This window comes from Lolium rigidum, chromosome 3, assembly GCF_022539505.1.
Source record: "Lolium rigidum isolate FL_2022 chromosome 3, APGP_CSIRO_Lrig_0.1, whole genome shotgun sequence".
Lineage (NCBI taxonomy): Eukaryota > Viridiplantae > Streptophyta > Magnoliopsida > Poales > Poaceae > Lolium > Lolium rigidum.
The window spans coordinates 268,911,776-268,930,894 of record NC_061510.1 but is presented as its reverse complement, the minus strand read 5'-3'; the positions used below and the strand labels follow the sequence as shown (position 1 = coordinate 268,930,894).

General features: G+C 41.9%; 1 protein-coding gene across 1 annotated transcript; it reads left to right on the top strand.

Annotated features, from left to right (window-relative positions):
* The first annotated feature begins 11,378 nt into the window (after positions 1-11,378).
* LOC124699466 (iron-sulfur protein NUBPL-like) lies at positions 11,379-15,320 on the top strand. Its single transcript, XM_047231763.1, has 8 exons — positions 11,379-11,535; positions 11,677-11,803; positions 12,170-12,292; positions 13,166-13,263; positions 13,620-13,746; positions 13,828-13,913; positions 14,222-14,347; positions 15,064-15,320. Exons 1-8 carry the CDS (start codon positions 11,512-11,514, stop codon positions 15,232-15,234), a joined length of 882 nt encoding a protein of 293 aa, XP_047087719.1. The 5' UTR covers positions 11,379-11,511; the 3' UTR covers positions 15,235-15,320.
* Positions 15,321-19,119: the final 3,799 nt, after the last annotated feature.

Below are 19,119 nucleotides of genomic sequence, written 5' to 3'. Positions count from 1 at the left end.
TAAATCTATCATTGTGCTACCTTTTAAACAACACTTAGCCTAATTGAGATTGAAATTTATTTTTATATGTGACCAAATTAATATTGGTGCAACGATTTACAGCGATTTGTTTGTCATTACCTCATACAAAATTATATATATATATATATCCTTAGTTCTTCTAAAGTACCCAAGGATATTCTTACTGCCATCCAATGATCATCACATGAATCATTCTGGTATATGCTCATAACATTTTTAGAGCACAGGACATCTGATTGTGTACATATTATTTATGATCTATAATCACTCATGTGTTTTTACTCATTGAGTGTCATATATACTCAAGTCTTGTTAAAACTTCACATGAAAAGAATACCTTCTTTATATTTTTATATTGAACTACTTCAATATTCATTCTATGTACTTTGACTTAAACTTATTATGTGTTTCAATCTATCTTCATAGATCTTGACACTAAATATGTTTCGATCCATATCCTTTCATTGAAGCTAATTCTCAATGAAACCTTTTAATCAATTATATAATTACAATATTTATAATCAACGATATGTCAGCTACATAAAGTATTACAAATATGTCTCAACGCTCCCACTTAATTTCTTGCAAATGCAAGCATCTTCATCGTTTCTGATGAAATCAAAAACTCTTTGACTATTTCATCCGGTGAAGATTCCAACTCCGCAATACTCACTTCATCCAATTGAAGTTCGTATTCCTATCTAGTATTCTACGGACTAGCAAAACTCTTGGTTGCAACTTGTATACACCTTTAATACACACTTCGTTAAGTAATGTATTTTGCCATCCTACTAGCATATCTCATAAAAGAAATATCTCGCGATTACTAGAATAATCCACATAGACTATAAGCATTGCTACGGTAGATCTAATCATATCGTAGTCAACTCTTTGAACTTTGTCGTAAACAATTTTTCGACAAGTCGAGCTTCTTCAAGGATATTTCATCCAAGTCCATCATTTTCATAGATTCATTTACTTTCAAAAAGTATTCACCTATCTTGGATTTCATGGCGCATAGCCATTTTAACGGAGTCAGGGCCCATCATAACTTCTTTGTTTGTAGTTGGTTTATCATTGTTCAAAAAACAATCCTTTGTCCACAAATCATTTATTTGATCACAAAGTAAACCAAACCTACAACGTTCAATAGGTACTTCGATCTCCATGGCTAAAACACTTTGTAGTCATGGGAGCCATGATCATCGTGGCCGCTTCCGGAACCATTTCCGACGCTGCGCTACTCTGATCATTATGCTCAGGTTCATAAACCTTATCAAGTTCTATTGTCCTCCCACTCAAATATTTCGCTAGAAAACAATTTCTTGGAAATAAGCAAGTAACTATAACAAACACTTTTGTCTTTTTACTTCATAGTGGAAAGAATTCCCAATCAATTCTCTGGGATAACCAACAAAGACATTCATCCAATTTTGGTTGTAAACTTATTTACATATGCTATGCATACCAAAATATAAGAAAAGACTATTAGGGTTCATACCCATGCCATAACTTGTATGGTGTCATTTCAACGGATCATGATGATGCTCTATTTAGTGTAAAAGCGGTAGTCTCTAAAGTATAATCCACAAAAATATAATGGCGTCATTTTATATTATCTCATCATTAATCCAACAAGGTTTGGATACATCTCTCAGATACTCCATCATCATTATGATACTCCAAGAAATGTGAGTTGTAGAAAAAATTTCATAACTCTCTTAGATGTTTGCTAAAACTCGTAATTCAAATATTTCCACCATGATCCAATCATAGCTATTTGACTTTTCTATTACGATGATTTACACTTCATGCTGAACTTTATTTGAATCCATTCAAATGTTTCAAACTTCTTCCTTATCGAATATATCCACAAATATATACTCAATTCATTGTTGGAAGTTTTCATGAAGTAGAAGAATCTCCCGCACACAACTATGCCCGAGTGAACCACATACATCATCATGTATGTTTCCACAAAGTTAGTTGCCCGTTCAACTTTTGGCCTATGAACGGTATTTAAGTCATTCTCTTTTAGAAAAGATTTGCAAGCGCCAAATGATTCAAAAATCAAATGACTCCAAAAATCCATTTGCATGGAGTTCCTTCATGCGTTCCTCTCTAACATGACCTAAATGGCGGTTCCACAAATAAATGGAATTCAAATCATTTGCCTTATGGCATTTTAGCGTCAGTGTTATGTATGTGTGTTTCACCATTAAGATTTATAATAACTTATCCATCGTACATGGAGTAATGTCATAATTTGAACAACTCATTGTTTTCATTTGACTAGAGCAAAATAAAAATTATTAAGTTCTTTATTATAAATTCTAAGGGCTAGGTAGAATGCCAACGACAAACATAATAACACTTTATTATGTTCCAGACGTGCATTATTACCATATTCCTTATCAGTCACTTAGGCCATCGTATTCTTGTATTGCGTTGTATTGTATGACATCTCATACTAACCAATCTAGTACAAATACCCAAGAATTTCATTATGTTACCAAACAAGGAATACATCCATAACATGTATATCATTTATATACACCTGAGCTAGACTTTCTAGTCTTTTCTTTCTTTTTGCCAAAATATCTTTTGTAGTTTCTCTTTTAGTTTTCCTCATTCTCAGAAAACACTTCACCTTCAATAACTTCTAGGTCCATTGGTCAAATACCAATAACCTTGAGGTTCTTTCTTTGAAGTTGATCATCATATGACAAGTGTTCTAGATTTCACTATTAGTAACTTTGTAATATGATGAACAATTTCACTCATAATTTTATCCATCATACCATGACGACTTTTCAGACCATGTCTGTACATACTAGGCTCGTAAAGTTTAACCTTAGTATTCGCATGTACAAATCTGGCTTGCACCCGTTGTATGCACTCGTGAAATCTATGATACCCGATCATCACGAGATGCTTCGAAACGACGAGTCTTAGCAACGGTGCATACTAAGGACGATCACTTCATGGATATGCGAATATTATTAGTGCCCCAATAGTTGGAGGATTGGGACGCCTGGCGTCTTCAACCTTCGTACATTCCCATAAAACTTATGAGTTTATGTAGTCTCACTAGATTATATTCTATCATCTTGCAGTAAGGTCTTAGATATCGCATATATCTCATACCTCGATTCTTTCTGAAAACAAAACTTTTCAGCTCCTTACTTTTCAAACAAATTTGAACATCAAGTTTCACGGAGACAAGATAATTGTAGGTACTAATTGAAACCATAGCTCTTTGAGTCAACAATGTGAGGTTTACTAAAAGTTTGCAATAGGACTTAATTATTTCTTGATTCTTTAACAATACGGTACCAGATCCGTAAAGTTAATTGTCAGACTTAACAGTATTTCAATCTCAATTACAAGACTAACGCATGGTAGAAAAACGGATGCCAATTCTACAAATTTAATTCAAAATACTACTCAGACTATGTTTATGATAATTAGTTCAAGTTTTAATCTAATTACTAATGAACTCCCACTTAATACAACATCCCTCATAGTTGTTAAGTGGTACACGATCCACATCCACTACACCAAAACCGATCATCACATGAGATGATGTAGCTTCAATGGTGAACATCAACATGTTGATCATATCATCCATATGACTCGTGTTCAACCTTTCGGTTTCCGTTGTCCCGAGGCCATGTCTGTACATGCTAGGCTCGTCAAGCAAACCCAAGTATTCCGCGTGTGCAAACATGGCTTACACCCGTTGTATGTGAACGTAGAGTCTATCACATCCGATCATCACGAGATGCTTCGAAACGACGAACTGTAGCAATGGTGCATACGAGGGGAGAACACTTTATTATCTTGATATTAATGTGAGGGATCATCTTATAATGCTACCGTCGCGATCTAAGCAAAATAAGATGCATAAAGGATTAACATCACATGCAATTCATATGTGATATGATATGGCCCTTTAGTCTTTGCGCCTTTGATCTTCATCTCCAAAGCACGGACATGATCTCCATCATCAACGGGCATGATCTCCATCATCGTCGGCGTAGCGTCAAGGTCCATGGCACCGTCTTCATGGTTGTTCACCGTGTGTAGCAACTATTACAACTACTTTTAAATAATACTACAACATGAAATATAAAGACAACCATAAGGCTCCTGCCGGTTGCCACAATACAATAATGATCATCTCATACATAGTCATCATCACATCATGGTCATATCACATCACCAAACCCTGCAAAAACAAGTTAGACGCCTCTAATTTGGTTTGCATATTTTACGTGGTTTAGGGTTTTCGAGTAAGATCCAATCTACCTACGAACATGAACCACAATGGTGATACTAGTATTGTCAATAAAAAGAGTAAATTGGATCTTCACTATAGTGGGAGACACAGACACCCGCAAAGCCACTTATGCAATACAATTTGCATGTCGAACGTGGAGCAAGTCTCATGAACGCGGTCATGTAAAGTTAGCCCGGGCCGCTTCATCCCACTATGCCGCAAGATGCAAAGTACACGAACTAAAGACAACAAAAGCATCAACGCCCACAAAACAATTGTGTTCTACTCGTGCAACCAATCTATGCATAGACACGGCTCTGATACCACTGAAGGGATTCGTAGCATAGAAAACAAAAATTTTCCTACCGCAAGAACGAAAACACAAGCCAAGATCTAATCTAGTAGACGGTAGCAACGAGAAGATCATGAGACTAACCCTCGAAGATTTCCAAAGCCTAACAAGATTAGATCTCGTGGTGGATGTAGTCGATCACTTGCCGCTTGCAAAAGCGCGTAGAAGATCTTGACCGCTTGCAAAAGCGCGTAGAAGAACTTGACGGTGCCACAATCGGGCAGCACCTCCGTACTCGGTCACACGTACGGTGTTGATGAAGACGACGTCCTCCTCCCCGTTCCAGTGGGCAGCGGATGTAGTAGATCCTCCTCGGAATCCCGCCATCACGACGGCGTGGTGACGGTGGTGGTGGAGATCTCCGGCAGGGCTTCGCCGCAAGCGCTGCGGGAGAAGAAGTTAGAGGAGGGAGTAGCTAGGGTTTGGGCGCAGGGTGGTGCTGCGACTTGGGGAGCTAGGGCTGCGACTTGTGGTGCCCTTGGGGTGCCCCTTGGCCTCTTTAAATAGGTGGCCAAGCCCCTTGGGTCGTCCAAAAACCTGCCCCCAAGTTTGATCGAGTTCCGATAGGTTTCCGGTTCGAAAACCTAGTCCTACTCGGACTCTTTTGCCAATTCCGAAATTGCATTAAGGAAAGACTCATTTTCCCTTAAGGCAACGTGGTTGCACCTATTATGGAACCCTCCGGACTTCCTTAGACATCCCGGGTCGTCCCGGACACTTCCGGAACCTTCCATAATATTCCGGACTATTCCGGTCCTTCCAGAACCTTCTAGAAGCTCCGGTCAAAACACCGGACTTTTTCCGAACCCCGGAAAATGACTTCCCATATATGAATCTTATTCTCCGGACCATTCCGAACCTCCTCGTGATGTCTCGGATCCCATCCGAGACTCCGAACAACATTCGAGCTCCATTCCATATTCCATATCTACTTAAAACGACATCAAACCTTAAGTGTGTCACCCTACGGTTCGAGAACTATGCGGACATGATCGAGACTCCTCTCCGATCAATAACTAATAGCGGGACCCGGAGATCCATAATAGCTCCCACATATTCAACGATGACTTAGTGATCGATTGAACCATTTACATACGATACCGATTCCCTTTGTCACGCGATATTTTACTTGTCCGAGGTTTGATCATCGGTATCTCTATACCTCGTTCAACCTCGTCTCCTGATAAGTACTCTTTACTCGTACCGTGATATGTCATCTCTTATGAACCATTCATATGCTTGCAAGCTAATTAGACGACATTCCACCGAGAGGGCCCAGAGTATATCTATCCGTCATCGGGATGGACAAATCCCACTGTTGATCCATATGCCTCAACTCATACTTTCCGAATACCTAATCCCACCTTTATAACCACCCATTTACGCGAGTGGCGTTTGATGTAATCAAAGTACCCTTCCGGCATAAGTGATTTATATGATCTCATGGTCGAAGGACTAGGTAACTATGTATCGAAAGCTTATAGCAAATGAATTTAATGACGTGATCTTATGCTACGCTTAATTGGGTGTGTCCATTACATCATTCACATAATGACATAACCTTGTTATTAATAACATCCAATGTTCATGATCATGAAACTATGATAATCTATTAATCAACAAGCTAGTTATACAAGAGGCTTACTAGGGACTCCTTGTTGTTTACATAACACACATGTATCAATGTTTCGGTTAATACAATTATAGCATGGTATGCAAATATTATCATAAACACAAAGATATATTATAATAACCATTTTATTATTGCCTCTTGGGCATATCTCCAACAGGCGGCTGGGCGGGCGAGCGCGTCGGGGGACGAGCAGAGGAGGCAGAGGACGACGGGGGCGCCGCGCGCGGGGCCGCCGGCGACGCAGGCAACGAAGGCTGCGTGGGGCCCCTTGCGGAGAGCGGCTCTTCCTGGCATGGCCGTGCTCGCCTCGTCTTCGTCTGCTCCGGCGAGGCAGGGCCATGGCTGTCGGACGCGGCCTTCCTCGATGCCGCGCTGGCGGGAGGTGGACAAGGAAGCCGGCGAGCCCCACGCCGGCGTCCTTGCTGCAGCCAAGCAGCAGTATATGGGCAATGAAGGCGGCGAAATTTGCAAGCCTGAAGTTCATCTCCAGGTCATGAACTATCTCACCCTCAAAATTAATGTCTCTTTCTTGCCTCCTTTTAATTACAACAGGTCACACTCATCTGCCCCCATCACTTGCAGGGAGGAAAGCAAAGGCACGCTCGGTCATTTTTGTCTGAGAGGACACTCGGTTGCAGGTTTCCTCTCATCTTTGACTTTGTTTTCGTGTCAGATCTAGGAAATTGGAAGATAGGGTCATGCTTTTGAGGGTAATTGCTACAACTAATCGGGGACTGGTCGGTTATTTTATAAGATTGCCTTTCTTTAATTCACATACGAGATTTTCCCAAAATCTGGTTGCCAAATAACAAATTAGGTGATGAGACTGACAATGATTTTCAGATTTACATTATAAAGTTGTTTAGTGCTAGAGAACCTTCTAGGTATTTAGGTATAAAGTGCTAACCTTAGTTGTTCAGTTCTGGACATTTCTTAGTTTGGCCTCTCTTAGTGGTGTACTTCCCTTTTTTTACTTTACGGATATGGATTGTTCCCTTCGGGCTTATGCGTGTTGCAAGCTCTACGCTCGGGATACATTTACCATTTTCTATGTGTCGTCGCTGATTTTTTACCTATGTGTCATCGATGTTTTTTAACGTATATAGTTTTGTGTATGTGTGTGTGTGCGTGCTGCAAAATGATATCTCATGTACAAAAAAAGGTGATGCCAGTTACAATTCAGATGTGCACCATTAGACAAGAAATGTAACAAGCCTTGGTAAAGGATCATCAGTTTAGCGATATTGTTCTTTAGGAAATTTTATCTTCTTGCCAAGCTATAATTGACTGCTAACTGTTGTTTATTTTCATTACATTTAGGTGAAATCTGCCACTGGACTATTTTTCTTGATTGATATAGCCAGTGTTGAGTGCTTTAGGTTTTATGCAGTGAGCTGTTGGATGCTTGAATTTGAATTTTGGTTTTGTAATGATCTGGCTGGTGCCTAGGGAGTCGAGTTTACTCCAGTGACAAAACAAGGGCTAAGATAGCTCAAGGTAAATCAACTAACGTTTTGTTACCTCTATATGTAGCTTCATGATACTAATACATAAGATTTAAGATCTTCCAGTATTCGGCTGATGTAAAAATGTTTTGGTACCTCTATATATATTCCACCTGCATGATACTAATACATGAGATTTGAGATCTTTCCTGGTATAGAGAGAACTAAATTATTTTCAGGCTATTAAATGCTGGCTTCTTTTTTTCTTAGTCCTAATTACTGCAAGTTTTGGCGATTCTCCAGTTTGGGCACAACCATACAAATTTAGGTGCCCTTGTTGAACTCTGTGGTGGTGATATTTTTGATTTATTCAGCGTTGTAAAATATTGTTTAGGCAATTTAGGTGCCATTTTTTGTTTAAATCTTTAGGTTTTGATGCATGTGTCAATTTTATGAATTATACAAAGTTTTGTCCCATTCATGGTTGATTCACTAAATTGTATCAAATGTGTGATGCCAATTACTAATAATTATGAACTTCAGTGTTTAGATAAGACACAAATTTAGTATTGTCAAAACTGCATCTTTTTTTATGTGTCGGGATGCATGTAAGTTGCTCCCACTTCCCTGCTGAGAGCCACTTCATCTTCCGCTCAAAGCAACACCTATTTTTAACAAATAGATGAATGAATTTTGTGGTATGGTTGTAGGTTGACAGTAACTATGGTACAAGAAATTCCTTATGGAAAATCTAAGGTGTTCATTTATGCATGTGCAGACAACCTAATTGCTTGTAATGAGGAAGTGCATCTCAAGTCTGTTTAGAAATCCTTGCAAAGATTGTTCCGCCACCGATGTGCTTTCCGTGTGTCTTCCGAGTAATCGGTTAAATCTTATAGCAACGAATGGAACTAATGAGGCTGGATTTATGCTTTACGAAGGGAGGGAGAACATGCCATCGAATGTCGATCCCAAGGCTTACCGCAAGGAACTGGCCACAAAAGCAGCCGCGCTGCAACTCCGTGGTTACTCATACTCCTTATGAACTGAGTTGTATCCTTTACTCCTCTTGATTCATTGCATGTTTTTAACAATCTCCTTCCCGATTGACATTGTCTCACCGGATTATATGGAAGGCAAGGTACCCAAAGTTTGTAGTGCTACTTGAGGCCAAATATTGAGCTGTAGTTGAAACACCTGTGATATACCCAATCGAACCCAAGAAGCATACATCCATGCTATATAATATAATTATTTTAGATCATATATATGCGATTTAGCTCAGGACGGTGCACATGGTATCTTTTCAACTGAAGTTTACAATATTCTGTCATTGTTTCAGTGAGTAACCCATTGACTCACGGGTTTACGCATTACTATCCATGAAAGTTAATTTACTTGGATATATATGAAGTAAGTGAGGTTCCTCTTAAGAGGTAGTACAAGGATCCCTTATTTTTAGTAAAACTGATCACTTATTTAAGTGTGTCAGACTGTCAGGTGTATATAGATGGTGTTGCAGTTCTCCGCTTTGTACGGCTGCCATTGCCTATTGTTCTCTTAGTCATGTGTAAATTGTTCTTTTTTGTAATTTTCTGCACGGTACTCCAAATTTTCAAGTTAGTTTGTACACAAACTACGCAACTCTATTTCCCTACAACATACAGTACACTTGTGGTGTCCCTAGATATGTTTGTAAATGATGACATGAATGGCCAGCAATCTACCCCTTTGACGGTGTGTGCAGAAAATACCAAGTTATGCCATGGCCCTAGGTGTTGATGTTTATTTTCGTTCGCATTGGATCCATCTCGACCAATGGAAATGGTGTATAATAGAAGTACACCATATCGTTATTGTCTCCTGCCCAGTTTCAGCTAATTATAAACATGCCTAGATCAATAATATCCTCAATATTTCTGTTAACCCCATGCCTATATTCACGCTGCACTGGATTTAGTTTTTCTTAGATCTAATCTTTGCTGCTTAGTATTACTGCAATATTCTTTTCGCAACTGTACTGCTGGTAGACAACTATCCTAAAAACAACACCCTACTCGATGCATCTTTTCATTTAGATTTTGTCTTTTCGATACTGGTTTTTCTCTCATGGATTTTGTCTTCTTTCTAATATCGTTTACTCATGTTGCTTATGTGAATATTATTGACCCTGGTCTCTTACTATTGTATTTCTTTTAAGAAAAGCTTTTCATAGCCGGGATGCTTGATATGTCCGAGATAGAGAATTCATCCATTTTCACATTAGTAGTCGGACTTCGATAACAAGACCATAATATATGTTTTTCCAATTTAAGCTAATATTAAGGAATGACTTTACAGTTATATTTTTAGATTACAACCCATTCGATGCTGAGGAACAAAGCGTACATAAGAGATCAATTTACATGGTGGAAGGAAATTGCAAGGTCAGCGGCAACAAGCCTATGAGTGAAATATGGAGTGGTGCTCTCAATCTCATTTCACACAAATGACATTATTCAAAATCTGCTTATTGATGTAGAACAGCGGACGAAAGTTAAATATGTCTTGGCATTTGTTTTAGCTCAGATAACAAGAGTGATTATGTTTTTTTCCTTCATTTGTAGATATGTTGTCAGGGCAATGTGATGGTGACGCTCCAGAGGTGGACACCGCGCCCTAGCAGGAACAACCCCTAGGACGGAGATTCATTAAGGGGCCCCTTGCCATTATCGGCCTGCGACGAAGATCTGTGTAGGCTGTATTGTCCAGGTGTAAGGGTTTTGCTTCACTGCTCCCTTCCCTCTATTCAAACTTTGGCTTCTTTCTTGGACTAATTACCCCAGCTGGGTGTTTCTGCACCTGGGTGTATATGCACCCTTTATTTGAAATACATATTAAACATATTTTCAAATGTTAAAAAAATATAAAAAAATGTATCGTGTATACCTTGACATGTTACATGTTCACAAAGTTGTTTCAGCAAAAAACGATATGTTTTGTGCCCTGTACTAAAAAGACAAATTTTTGGTGTTAAAATAGTCTATTTCTCGAGGCATTATTTGTCTTTTTTACACAGGGTATAAAAATTGTTAGTTTTACGTGAAACTTTACGTGTACACATAGAACATGTCCCTCTACATATTAAATTGTTTTCCTAAATTTTTTTACTTTTTGAAATATGTTTTATACATACCAGGTGCATATGCACCCATGATCAGTTTTGGTTTTCCGTAATTACCCCCTCAATTTTGGTGGTAGATTGGGTGGAGGAGGACAGCGGAGTACGCCTTATCCTAATTCCAACCTGCTAACAAGGTTTTGTGAAACTAAGAATTATCTTATCAAGTTAACAGTTGTTATTTATCGTAGTTATATAAAATGTACATTACGGGTCGTGTGCCAAGGCGCACATCAAAATCTAGTATGTTCCAATCCATTCCCCCTGGTTGTTCTTGAACCAAACACACCCCAAAACGGCCGCCGCCGACGCTCCTCCAGAATACGGCCGCCGCCGCCGCTACCGCTCCTTGCTCTATCCACCTCCTCTCTCACACTCTTCGCCGCCGCGCCCGACGGTCCTCAGCAGCGACCTTGTCGCCCGGTCCCCATCACGGACGCCGCCGTCGACTTCCTCCCAGGATCCCCTCTCGTACGGCTCCTCAACCTCCCCGCGACCGCTGCCCTCCATCGCGAGTCTTCCGCTGCGTCCACCCCTCAAATCCACCAAACTATCCCAGAACAGAGAAGGGAAGTAGAAGAAGAGGCGTTCTCTTTTCGGCAGGGCTATCTCTTCCCGATGTTCCGGATCGCCTCTCGCTCGGTGAGGCCACAAGCTCTTCGACTAACGATTCAATTTTCCCCAATTATCCGCTGCCTACTTGCATCCATTTCAAGCCCATTTCGACCGAATTACTCTGAAGTCTTGATGAACCAATGTGCTCATTGTCCTTTTTCTTTACAGGGCCTGCTTGGTGGCAAGAGATGCTACAGCGCCGCCGCCGCCAAGGGCGGCCTCTCAATCAGTGGCGTAAGTGACATCATTGCGGTCGCCTCGGGGAAAGGTGGTGTCGGCAAGTCCACCACTGCAGGTTTGATTTTGGTCTCTCTTTCCAAATTTATATAGGTGAAGAAACTTGTAAGATATATCAGCATAGGCTTTAGGATTCTAGATTCATACTTTCAAAAAGGAAAAAAAATCTGTAAATTCACATGGAAGTAGAAATGATGCTAGACATAATATATGCCCATTAACTTTCATGAAATACAATTGATGCTGGTTAAGGTATTCAATGTTATTGTTCTGTTTTAGAGGAGGATTGGGGCAGCTAGATGCCAATGATATAGCCATATAGGTGCATAATTTGTCTTCAGTTTTCATGCATAATATCATAACCAAACTTATACTAAATCAAGATCAGCAACTTCTGATGCTCCGGATACTTGTTTTGTTGCAGTTAACATTGCTGTAGCACTTGCAAAGGAGTTCAAGCTTAAAGTCGGTTTGCTAGATGCTGACATATATGGACCATCCATTCCTACAATGATGCATCTGGATGAAAAGCCTGAAGTAAGTGAAGGTATCACTATCAGCTCTACCTCTCTCACCATGTGCCATAAAGTACATGTAAATATGTTTCCGCCTTAAAAGTTCAATGCTACAATGACTAGCTGCATTTTTGTTGTTTGTGGCTTACTAGGTTTCTATTTTCATGGTGCTTACCTTACTGCTACATTTTCTAAGACCTTACCAGATACCTATTATTGTTTTCCCACAGTTTTCATGCATAATTTCATTTTGGAATTAGATTTGAATAAGTGTTAGTTTCAGCACAACTTTATTATACTAAAACATAATCCAAAACTGTATGCAGGAAGACACGAAGAGACGTCTCTGTTAGAAACTTTGCAATTTTCCATTGCCAATTGATATCTCTGTTCTTAATTCTGAATGAACCAAAACTCAGATGGCCTATGTCTGTTAAAATATGGAGAAGTACTTGGAACAATGTAATTATGTATTCAAAACCAGTTTCCATATTTCCTTTACTGAATGGTGCTTCAGTTCGCATGTACATTTTGTTGCTACTTCATTTCTAAGTATGTAAGCATCAAATATTGTTCATATCAGTAGTCACAGTTCAACTGAAAGCTTGAATCATATGGCCCCTCTCGTCCTTTCCCCTTCAACCAAATCCATGTGACAAACTATACTTCAGACAGTCTTAAATTGCGACAGAGATGTTTTGTGTTTATGAGTTGAGTTGAATAGAACTATCCAGACTGTAATTCTGTACTAGTCAGCAAATACCAAATAGTGTGTGAACTGTGATGCTTGGCGCTTTCACCTTTTAGTTATCAGAATTTTACCTGCATTGCAAATTGTTTTGCCTGCTCCTTTGCTTATGTTTTGCCACGTCTCTGTTGGTTACTGTAACTTCCTCTCTCTGTAGACATGAAGATGATTCCAGTTGAGAACCATGGAGTGCGATGTATGTCCATCGGGTTTCTTGTAGAAAAAGATGCGCCAATCGTTTGGAGAGGTCCTATGGTTTGTTTTTGCACATGTTTCCGTTAACTTCTCATTTCAGATGTCTGAATAACATTCCTGTCCAGTTGTCATCCTTAATAAATATAAAAGTATCTGTAGAAAAATCATGAAAATGAACCACTGGAAACCATATTACTGCGCAAGTAAGCCATTGGAAATAGCAAGCATGCTTTAACTATTATTTGTGCCTAGTTTGAACTACAAAGTTATTTGTTATAACCACATGGAATTTTTTGCAATGTACTTTATTTGAATCCATAACAGTAGCATGGTATGAGTTGATATGTGCTAGCTCAGAAATCAGAAATGCGTCGATCATAACAAATACCCTAACAGCCCACCGTTTTTGGTATCAGGTAATGAGTGCTCTTGAGAAGATGACAAGGGGAGTAGCCTGGGGTAATCTGGATATTCTTGTTGTTGATATGCCCCCAGGCACTGGTGACGCTCAACTATCAATGTCCCAAAGGCTTCGCTTATCTGGTATTTACAAGTCTGCTCTATGAAGATTCAACATCAATGTGAACATCTTTTTGAATATTTGTTTACATTTGGTTTCTGCAGGTGCTTTAATTGTCTCTACTCCTCAAGATATCGCTCTGATTGATGCCAGAAGAGGAGCAAACATGTTTCGTAAAGTTCAAGTTCCTGTATGTTCCATTTAACTTCTGTTTTGTGATTTCTGTACTTCTTTCTAGGTTTCTAACTGCTTGAGCCTTCAGAATTATATTTCCTGTTACACCGCTCATTGCCCTGTTTATTTTTGTTAATATTATTGCCAAATAGTATCAGTGATTGTTGTCTCTTCACATGTCTATTCATGTGAGCCAATCACAGTAGGAATATTTCATTTGACAGGTGAAAAGTAATTAGCTTAAATCTGTAGCTTGTGCCATTACACAATATTTCATCGAGTCTTCCACTCTTTCCAGCACAACTCAGTTGTACATTTTGACAGATTCTAGGATTAGTAGAGAACATGAGTTGCTTCAAGTGCCCAAAGTGTGATGAGAAGTCTTACATTTTTGGGAATGGTGGAGCTCAGAGAACTGCGGAGGACATGGATATGAAATTTCTTGGTGAGGTGAGTAAAATTCGTCAGAGTTTAATATAATTTGCATGAACTTCTTATAGCTACCGTCTTGCATTTAGTTTTGAGTAAATAGTGTCGGAACTCGGAATGAACAACCTAACTTTTCAGTTTGGATGAATGTTAGGCATCGGTCCGTACATGTCTTTCATGGTTTTGTGTTACAAAGTTTCAGCAATGAGAGTTATTACAAATGATTGCACAGCATGACTTGCTGGTTGTTAATCTGTTTGGATTGATTTGCTCAAACAATATCGCTATCTGTAATGCTGTAACTACATGGTGCCAAATGGCTGAATAGTTTACTCTATGGTTCATACAAGTATGTACTGTGGATGAGAATAGTTCCTTTAATGAATCATTTCGAGATATGCAAGAATTTACGTGTTTATGCTGATAATGTGGCTTAATTTTGTGTGACGTAATAGTCTAGTCAGGCACTTCCAATTTTAAGTTCCTTTTTCAGTTGTTTCGTAATTAGTAATTTTGTACATCGTCGAGTATGGAGATTTTGGTGCAGATGTCATATATACTTGATGGTTGAAGCACAACAAGGACATGGCTAATTGTGCGATATCTCAGAATGACCCTTTGTCCCTTTTTATCCCAGCCAAATCTTATGTTTACTGCTTGGCTAATGTAGTAGTGTTGTCGTGAGAATATGTTATATATAGCTTCATCTTACTGTTTCCTTCTTTGACCTTTAATAGATACCTCTTGAAATCGACATCCGAACAGGCTCGGATGAAGGAAAACCAATTGTAATATCTTCGCCGAACTCTGCATCAGCACAAGCTTACCTGGGTGTTGCTGACAAGGTAACTCAGAGGCTCAAGGAGTTAGCCGAGGAGCGATTGATGGGCCCAGAAATTTCGCTTTGAGTATATGTTGGCCTATGTGTATCATCTCTTTTCGGTTTGTAATATCAAACCATTTTGCTTTAAAAGAACAGCCATTCTGATGAGCCATGTTCGACGGACATTCTGATAGCTACTTTTAAGCAGCTTTTAGTTTCTGTGTTGACTGGGATATTGAATCAAGCAAGGCCGTCTGGTACTGGTTCTACTATGGTGTGGCTGCTAGCCATTGCTATTCCAGGACATCCTTTTTAGTACTCCGTAGGTGGGTCGACCCCGCTGGTAGACGGCGAGATGGAAGAACTTTGTATTCATCTATTTACTTTTTGAACAGCGGAACATGTTATTCCAGACAATACTTTGTGATGTTTCGACTCGGTTTACCTCTCAATGGCTTCATTCGTTTGATTTTTACCAGTTAGCGGTTGCTGAAGTGTGTTGTGATGAGATTATTTTATAATCATCTGTACGGAAATAGCCACGAAAAAAACAGCCCAAAGTTTGTTTCCCAAAGGAAAAGAACAAGCAAAAAACGAGTGGTGCAAGTGATGGATTATGGTAATCCATCTAAATGCCAACCGATCTCAATCACACCGAACACATGTGCAAGGGGTGGTCGTTCCGCAGGCCGAAACACGACCATGAGGCCGGTTCGTCTCGTGGCGGAAAGAAGAAGGAGCGTGTGTCAATCGACGTGTTAGCTGTTCAAGGAGAACATGACGACGCCATGGGGATGTGAGCCTGCCCTTCGGTTGGCTTCTCAAATCCCGTCACGTGTCGGTGCCTCCGGTGCCGTGCCAGGGCCACAAGCGTCATGACAAGGTGTGGCGCCGCCAGTTCCACTCCGACAACTGGCTCACGTTGAGCTTGGGAGTTTGACCCGCGTCGCCAAGCGGGCTATCTCGGCGACGTGGACGTCTTCAACCACGACCTTGGAGTTGGCCTGACCGACGAGGAGGAGGACGAAGGCTACGACGAGGAGGAGGACGGAGACCAGGAAGACACCCTCTTCATCAACGGCGCTGCTCCAGACGTGGCGGTGAACCCGGAGATCCAGCCATCAGAGCTCATGGAGGACGAGGCCTTCAAGCTGGCCGCCACCAAGAGGAGCACGGTCAGGGAACAACCTCGCCGTCCAGCTGCGCGAGTCCGCCCTGGTGCGCCTGTGCCTCTTCCGGTCATGCCAACACGCACGCGAGCTCCATTGCCTCTGCACGCGTGTACACCGCCACCTCCTCCTCCCGCGCCAATGCCTCCGCCGCCGGCCCAACATGGCACTCTCTACCGGCCATACCTGTGGTCGTCATCAAACCGACGACCGTCGAGGCGTGTCATCAGGATAGGGTTTCATTTGTAGTCCTTTTTATTTGGCACTATGTAAGTTACTTTCTGTTAAAGAAATGTCAACAAGTTATTTTGCGTTGGGCAGCTGGAGCCATCCTCAACGCAAACGATCAATCGTGCCATAGCAACCAATTTGATGTCCACGACCGAAACCCAAACACACGGTACTTTTGGTATCCGTTTTGCCTCGGAGCACTGGACGCCTAAGTAATGCAAAATAGTTCAATGGAAATGTTTGTATATTTAATCTTACAAATCAAACAACTCTAGAGAAAAATCTATACATATTAAACTACTATTTCAAAATAATATTTGGAATCTTGATCAAAGACTACACATCAAACCTAGTATCGCAAAAACCTAGTAGTATTTTTATACCCCTTCACTCGTGAGAGTCCTCAGGCGATTAGGGTTCCTCTGCCTCTCGTCGATGGCACCTCTGATCTGGCCTTCTTCGTGGCCTTCGGGCCATGGAGGTATGGCGGATTGCGCTCTTGTTGGTGGGAAGGCTCCGTTTTTCAGTTTTGAGGGCTTCGTTTCCCGTCTTTAGGGATTCTGTTTGTAGGGGCGGCACTCGGGTGGTGGTGGCGGCGCCTCGTGCAATAACGTTTCCCCGGGTTTAACCCCATCTCGACAGCGACGTCGAGAAGCTTGTGGATATGGTGTGGTCTTCGAGGATTTTGTCTAGCTGTGGAGATCTTCTGATCGTCAAGGAGCTTCATCAGCAGTTCATCCTACTTCTTCGTCTCCGGGACGGATGTGGTCTTTTCGACCTGTTCGGCGACTTCACATCCGCAACCAACAACGTTAGGCCAACTCAGGGAGGAGCGGCAGTGGCGGCGCGCCGTCGACATGGTCTGGAGGTTAAAGATGAATGACTTCTCAAGGATCTCGTTGTAATTTTCGTTTTTCTTGGCATGCTTTGTATTGTTCGATGTTTTTTTAATGCTAGTGTCGTATTCGTCAAAAAAAAAATCAAACCCAGTATCGCTTTTGCATGGCATTAGAGCATCTCCAACAGAGGCTCTAAAATTTGGCGCTGTAAAAGTCATTTGCAGCGCGCTCAATCCGGATATAGCGCGCGACGCGGACGCGAGCTTCAGCAGAGGCTCTATTTTACAGCGCAACAAGGAAGGCAAAAACAAGCCCTTCACCAGAGGCTGTAAAATAGAGCTCCATAAACAAGTTTCTTCAACATGCATACAACAAACAAGATCAAACAAGCCATAAATAAATCTAGAAAAATCAACTAAATTCACAACTATACGGCGCATCTTGCTAGCAATCGATCTAACAAACAAAGAAAGCAAGCTAGCAATCAATTCAGAACTAGTCCATTCCATGTCGCGTGCAGCAAGCTAGCAATCGATTGAGGATACAACAAGCAAGCGGAGGCGGAGCTCGGCGGACGCCCAGGCCAGGTCAGTGGAGGATTCTCTCGATGATGGAGGGGAGGGTGTTGGCGCAGCGTCACGCTGGCGGACCGACGGCGGCCTCGGCGGCCGGCTCCTGCAACCTCCGCAAGCTGCGGGACGAGGACGACGGCCGCATCCTCGCGTCCGCCAAGCTCCAGGATGCGGGGGGGGGGAAGGCTAGGCCAGCGGACATCCTCGTCGTCGCAGCGCGGAGGGCCAGGCAAGGCCGGGCGCGGCCGACGGAGCTCCTCGTCCTCGCAGCTCGGAGAGGCAGACGACATTTCAGATCAGTTTTTCTTCGCGCGGGGGGAAAGATTGCGGTGTTTACAGCGCGCGCTAGCCCGCGCACCAGATATACCGTTTGGGATAGAGCAAAGTGCCGCGCGCACTAAAATATTTACAGCGCGACTTACTTTACAGCGTCTGCTGGAGGACGGAAAACGCGTTTGCGCGCTGTATATTGACAGTTTTTTTAGCGCAGCGCTAGTTTACAGCCTCTGTTGGAGATGCTCTTAGTAGTCGAAGAAAGAAAGACTGGGAATCATCTGCCATCTGAATCTCAAACTGTGGACGGCACTCCTTTCTCGTGTCCGACTGGTGACGATAAAGCGCTCAACCACGGCACGAGCTCCCCCCTTTCCCTCTCCCAAATTCCGGAGCCGTCGCCTCCTCCTCCGCCCCGTCCGGTACCCTCGCCGGCTGCCGTTGCTTCGTCGCCCTAGCCGCCGCCACCGCCGCCGCCGCCTCCTCCTCTCCATCTTCCAGGTACAGCAATCTCCCTCTCCCCCGCCGTGCTCTCGCTAACGTGCTCCCGTGGTGGTAGGCGGAGGGTTCGCCAATTCCGAGCTCCCCGCCTCGGGGTTTGAGAATTCAGACCTAGTTTTAATTTTCGTCAGAGGCTTGGCCTGTCGCGGTAACGGCGAGGTGAGGTTCGGGATCCCGGCGTGCTTAGGATTTAGGGTTGGATTTATGGAGAACGCTGATTTGGGGGAAGTTGTTTAGGTTTTGTATGGGATCATGGCGAGGCCCGGGTACATTTAAAGTGAGTTTAGGTGAAATGTTTTGGTTCCTAAGCTCGATTGAACATAGAACCGCGTTGTTGTGGCTTGGTAGTTCGTAGAATTCCTGCTGTTACACAACTGTTCTAAAT